This window comes from Melospiza georgiana, chromosome 25, assembly GCF_028018845.1.
Source record: "Melospiza georgiana isolate bMelGeo1 chromosome 25, bMelGeo1.pri, whole genome shotgun sequence".
Taxonomy (NCBI): Eukaryota; Metazoa; Chordata; class Aves; order Passeriformes; family Passerellidae; genus Melospiza; species Melospiza georgiana.
In genome coordinates, this window is record NC_080454.1 from 5,066,071 (window position 1) to 5,072,651 (window position 6,581).

Consider the following 6,581-nt stretch of genomic DNA (forward strand, 5'->3'; position numbering starts at 1 on the left):
CTGGGACCCCCTGAACCTCTGTTCCCGGGCATGGGGACCCCCTGCACCCCCTAATCCGGTACTGGGACCCCCTCCTGGATCCCCTTCACGTGTTCTGGGACCCCCCGCACCCCTGCCCGGCCCTCCCGCCCTTCTTAGACGCCAGACCCGCCCTTTTCCTTCACCTTTGCACCCCCAGATCTCCCAAATTTCCGGGTCCCCCCGGTTCTCCACTCCCGGCGCTTCCTTAAGGGGGGTCCCAGGGGTTCCCAGGTGGTTCTCAGAGGGCTGCAGGGCGGTCGCAGCGGGATCCAGAGGGATCCAGAGGGATTCTCTGCAATTCCCCCGCCCCCGCCCCGCCCCGCCCCGCCCCGCCCTCCTCGGTCCCTTTCGCTTCCGCGTCCCAACATGGGAGACCGAGATCCGCCTGACGACCGGTGACGTCACTGACAGATCGGGCTACCATTGGCGGGCAGTAAACAGCGGCGCCTATGGCGGGGCTGGAGGCGACTCTGTGGGCGGGGTCAGGTCTGTGGGCGGGGCCTCAGCGGAGCGGCGCCATGGCTGCAGCGCTGGGTCTGGGGCTGCTCTTGGAGCTCCTGGGGGACCCGGGGGGCGCGACCAAAGGTGAGTGGGAACCCCGAAACCGGGAACCCCCTGAACTTCCATTTCCGGGCACCGGAACCCTCCTGAACTTCCATTACCGGGCACGGGAACCCCCTGTAGCCCCATTTTGGGTCCTGTGACGCCCACTTGATCCCCTCCCCCAGCACCGGGACCCCCCTGAACCTCCATTTCCGGGCATCAGAATCCACTGAGCCCCCATTCCTGAGCACAGGGACCCCTTGAGCGCCCATTTCTGGGCATACGGACCCCCTGATCCTCCTCCCCCAGCACCGGGACCCCCTGAATCGCCATTTCCCGACACCGAGACCCACTCGAACCCCGAATTCTGGGAAGAGAATCCTCTGAGCCCCCATTCCTGGGCAGGGAAAGCACCTGAGCCCCCATTCCTGGCCACGGGGACCTCCATGAACGTCCATTTCCTGGCAGCGGGACCCCTCTGCACCCCCTTATATGGCGCTGGAACCCACCGGATCTCCCATTCCAGGGTTCAGGATCCCTTTGAACCCTGAATTGCGGCACGGGAACCCCCCTGAACCCCCATTCCTGGGCACGAGGACACCCCTGAACCTCCATATCCAGCACTGGGAACCTCCACACCCCATTATCCGGGACTGGGCTCCCCCTGCATCCCCGTCAGTGCTCTGGGACCTCCCTGTTCCCCTTTTCAGGCATCCTGTATTTCCCAGATACTTTGAACCTTTTCCTTGGCCTTTGGATCCCCCAGATCTCCCAACTTTCCATGTTTCCCTCGTGTCCACTCCTATCCCTTCCCGAAATGGGATTCTAGAGTGTCTTCTGGGGTCCCAGGGGGCATCCAGATGGATCCAGATGAACTTCCTGGTGTTTTCCCTTTCCCCCGTCCCCTCCCCCCGCATTCCCTCGGTCTCTTTCTCTTTCCCGTCTCCCAAGCTGCGTCCCCGGGATCCGCCCGCCTCTCCCAGCCCCAGACCCCCCTTCTCGTGACCCAGGGACCCAGTGGATCCCCCATCCCGCCTCTCCCAGTCCCTTCCCTGAACCTTGGACCCTTCTCGACTCTCCCAGTTCCACTTCCCGATCCGTGGACGCCCCCAGACCCCCCAATCTCTGTGTCCCCCCAGTTCTCCACCCCCTGTGTGTCCTGCTGGGGGGTGGGGCGGTTCTTGGGGGCCCAAGAGGGTCCCAGGGGGAATTCTGGGCCCTGAGGCCCCCCTGAATTTTCAGTTTTTGGCACTGGGACCCCACTGCACTCCGTTATCCCGTACCAATTCCCCCCTGCACCCTCTTTCTCATCCATCCCACCTTCCCCAGTCCCCAGACACCCCTTTTCCTTGACCCTGATACCTCTTGGACCCCCATTTCAGCTTTTCTCAGCTCACAACTGCCTTTTCCTCTGCATAAAGGACGCTCAAGACTGCTATTCCCAGGTGCTCCCACCTTTTGACTCCTCATTCCTGGGCACAGGGATCCCCTGGAACCCCCATCCCACTTTTCCAGTCCCTGCCTCCCCCTCTCCCCGTCCATAACACTGGAACCCCCTTGAGCCCCCATTCCTGGACACCAGGACTCCCTGCAGGCCCTTTCTTGTCCATCCCACCTCTCCCACCCTGCACACCCTTTCCTTGGCCCCAGGATCCCCAAACCCCTTCCCAGCTCTCCCAGTTCCCCTTTCATTGATCCGTGACCCCCTCAAGCCCCCCCAAATCTCCGTGTCCCCCCAGTTCTCCACTCACTGCATTACCTGGCTGTGGGGGTGTCAGAGCCCAGCCCAGGGATCCCCCAGTTCATGTCCATTGGGTTTGTGGATGGGATCCCCTTCACGCGCTACAACAGCGAGCGGGGCCGGGTGGAGCCACTGACACAGTGGATGAAGGATGGAGCTGAGCCGGAATATTGGGAGGGGCAGACCCAGATTGCTGTAGGGAACCAGCACGTGGTTGCCAGGAACCTGGAGACAGCGCGGGAGCGGTACAACCAGAGCAGGGGTGAGTGGGGGGAGCTGTGGGGCTGGGATGGGATCTGTGGGGTTGAAATGGGAACTCTAGGGCTGGGATGGGATGGGATCTGTAGGGCTGGGATGGGGATCCATGGGGCTGAAATGGGATCCATAGGTCTCAGATGTGGACTCACAGGGCTCCAAGGGGCTGAAAATGGGGATCCATTAGGCTGGGGTGGGATATTTTGTGATCCACAGGTTGGGATATTGATCCATGGGGCTGGGATGAGATCCGTGGGGCTGAGTTGGGATCTATGGGGTTGGGATGGAATCTGTGGGGCTGGAATGGGATCTGTGGGGCTGGGATTGGATCCATGGGGCTGGGATGGGATCTCTGAGGCTGGGTTGGGATCCATAGGGTTGGGATGGGGATCGATGGGGCTGGAATCGGATCTGTAGGGCTGGGGTGAGGGTCCGTGGAGCTGGGATGGCATCTGTAAGTCTCAGGTGTGGACTCACGGGGTTCCAAGGAGGTGAAATGAGAATTCATTTGGCTGGGATGGAATATCTCGTGATCCATGGGTTGGGATATGAATCCATGAGGCTGGGATGGGATTTGTGGGGCTGGGTTTAGATCCATGGGGTTGGGATACAAATCCATGAGGCTGGGATGGGATTTGTGGGGCTGGAATAGGAACTGTAGGGCTAGGATGGGGTCTGCAGGTCTCCAGTTGTGGACTCACAGGACTCCAAGGGGCTGAAATAGGGATCCATTAGGCTGGTATGGGATATCTTGTGATCCATGGGGCTGGGATGGGATCTGTGGGGCTGGGTTGGGATCCATGGGGTTGGAATGTGGATCCATGGGGCTCCAAGGGGCTGGGATGAGGTTCTGTGGGTCTCCATCAGACTCTGGTGCTCCATGGGGCTGGAATGGGGCTCTGTGGGGCTGGGACACAATTCCATGGGTCTCTGTGGATACAATCCCCCCAGGTGTCCAGACATTGTTGCGAGTTTATGGCTGTGAGCTCCTGTCCGATGGGAGCGTCCATGGGTCCTACCAGGATGGCTACGATGGGCGGGATTACATCTCCTTTGACCTGGAATCTGGGAGATTCGTGGCGGCCGACAGCGCTGCTGAGATCACCAGGAGGCGCTGGGAACAGGAAGAGGAGGCTGAGAGGTGGACGAATTACCTGAAGCACATCTGCCCAGAATGGCTCCAGAAATACATCAGATATGGGCAGAAGGAGCTGGAGCGCAAAGGTGGGAGCAGAATTCCTGTGAGGGATATGGGAATGGAGGACTTGGGAACACAGTAATTCCTGTGGGAATTCTATGGGTAGATCTCATCTCCATCCCATTCCCATGGAATTCTATGGCCAGATTTCACTCCCATTGCATTCCCATGGAATTTCATGGGCAGATCTTGCCCACTTCCCATTCCCATGGAATTCCATGGTCAGATCTCCCCTCCATCCCATTCCAGTGGAAATTCCATGGTCAGATCTCACCCCAGACCCATTCCAGTGGGAATTCCATGGATGTCTATCACCATTATCCCATTTCAGAGCCCCCTGATGTCCACGTGTCCGGAAGAGAGGAACATGGGACGCTGATCCTGTCCTGCCACGTGTACGGATTCTACCCCAACACCATCGCAGTCAGCTGGATGAAGGGGGGTGAAACCTTGGATCAGGAGACGGAGTGGGGCGGGATCGTTCCCAACAGCGACGGCACCTTCCACACCTGGGCCAGGATCGAGGCGCTGCCGGAGGAGCGGGAGCAGTACCGGTGCAGGGTGGAGCATCCCGGAATGCCAGAGCCCGGGATCTTCGCTTGGGGTGAGGCTGGGAATGTGGGGATTGGGAATTTGGAATTCCCAAATGGGGATTCCCCTCACCCTCCTCACTATCCCGCGTTTCCCAGAGCCGACATCTGGCGGGAATCTCACTGTGGTGGTCGCTGTGTCCATCATCGCTGCCATCCTCATCCTCATCGTCCTCATCGGATTCGGCGTCTGGAAGCTCCAATCCGGTAACACACGGGATGGGGGTCGGGAAGGGACACGAATTCACCCGGCACCGTTCTGGGAATCCTGTGCCACTGACACTGATCCCACTTTGTTTCCACAGGGAGGAGGGACAGGAATGGATACAACCCGGCAGCTGGTGAGTTCCAGTGGTGGATCCAGCTCTGGATCCCTTCTGTGCAGATCCCAGGATGGATCCAGGGATTAATCCCAGTGTGTGATCTGTGCTGGAATCTCATGGATCTTCTCTTTCTGCAGGAAAAGATGTGGGAACCAATGGCGTGAGCACAGGTATGGAGCAGGATTGGGGTGGGATTCGAGAGGGGGATCGGGGCAGGATGGACAGACTGGGATCGGGGAGGGGTTCTGGATCAGAGCAGGGTCCAGAGTGGGATCAGGTGGAATTGTAGAGTGGGATTGGGGCTGGATTCTGGAGTGGGATCAGGAGGGATGGATGGAGCAGGATTGGTGTGGGAGGGATGGAGTGGAATCAGGGCTCGATTCCAGACAAGAATCGGGTGGGATGGAATGGAACAGGATCAGGTTGGGGTTCCAGAGAAGGATTGGGGCAGGATGGATGGGATGGAATGGGGTGGGATGGATGGAGCAGGGTTGTGGCAGAGTGGATGGAGTGGGATCAGGTGGGATCGATGGCACAGGACTGGGACAGGATTGGGGCAGGATCAGGTGGGATAGATGGATGGAGCAGGAATGGGGTGGGATCAGGTGGGATTGTGGAGCAGCTCCTGCTCTCCCATTGGCTCCAGCCAGGTCCATCCTGTGGAATGGGGACAGGGACAGGGTGACACCATGACCCTCTCTCATCCTGGCAGGAATCGCCGCCTGAGCAATCCATGGAGTTGGATCTGGCCCCTTTCCTCTTCCCTGGAAAGCTGAGAGCTGCCAGCAGAGCTCATCCCGCTGCTCCCACCCACCCCACAGCTCTTGCTAACAGATCCATTTCCCATTTTCCAATGTTTTAAAGGCAAAAACCGCAAATATTCACAATGCTTTGCTTCTGGTGTGAAACTATCCTGCTTTGGGCAATAAATCCAGGTTCTCTCCTCCAGTGTCTGGCAGTTCATCTGTGGGAGCCAGGAATGGGAATGGGGTCACTGGAGCAGGGATGGGGACACCAGGAGCAGGATGGGAGATCAGGAGCTGGACTGGGACACCAGGAGCAGGATGGGGGCTTGCCAGCCACACCCGGCTCCATCTCCTGGGATTAATTTCCCGCTCCGTGTCCCATGTCTGAGGTGTCCCCAGAAGGGTTTGGCCACGCTGGGCTCCTGGAGGGACAGTCAGATGGGGGGAGGGGTCAGGCCAGGCCTTGTTGTCCCCAGAGGTCCTTGAGTGTCCCAAAATCAGGGCTCAGGATCTCAGAGAGGTTCCCTGGCCATGACCACGGCCATGACACGAGCATGAGATGGCCGTGAGAATGACCATGAGTGACACAACCCTGAGATGACCATGACCATAGGATGACCATGACTGTGACCATGAGCATGACACAACCACAACCCTGACCATGAGATGATTTGGACCAAGAGATGACCATGGGTTGGCCATGGCACAACTGTGGCCTTGAGGTGACCCTGATATAATCGTGGCCATGAAGTGACAATGACATGATCATGAGATAACCATTACAGTGAGATACCCTGAGCATAAGATGATGGTGATCAGGAAATGACCATGACCATGTGATGGCCATGAAATGACTGTGATCATGAGATAACCACAACCATGACCCAACCATAGCCCAGAGATGACCATGACAAGATTGTGGCAAATGAGTTGAACATGAGATGATCATAAAATGACCATGACAATGGAGTGACCTTGAACGTGACCATAACACAACCATGATCATGGGATGGTCATTACAAAGAGATGACCATGAGCATGTGATGATTGTGACCAAGAGAAGATCACAAGACAGAATGGCCATGTGTGATCATGAGGTGACTTTGAGCTGACCATTACAGTGAGATAACCATGAGCTTAAGATGATGGTTCTCAGGAAATGAC

At 57.9% G+C, this 6,581-nt stretch overlaps 1 protein-coding gene across 1 annotated transcript; it reads left to right on the forward strand.

Moving 5' to 3' along the window:
• Positions 1-528: 528 nt before the first annotated feature.
• On the forward strand, positions 529-5,614 carry LOC131093414 (class I histocompatibility antigen, F10 alpha chain-like). The gene is made up of 8 exons (XM_058040579.1): positions 529-606; positions 2,304-2,567; positions 3,512-3,784; positions 4,090-4,362; positions 4,448-4,555; positions 4,654-4,689; positions 4,809-4,841; positions 5,384-5,614. The coding sequence occupies exons 1-8, from the start codon at positions 540-542 to the stop codon at positions 5,395-5,397; spliced, it is 1,068 nt and encodes a 355-aa protein (XP_057896562.1). The 5' UTR covers positions 529-539; the 3' UTR covers positions 5,398-5,614.
• The last annotated feature ends 967 nt before the right edge of the window (positions 5,615-6,581 follow it).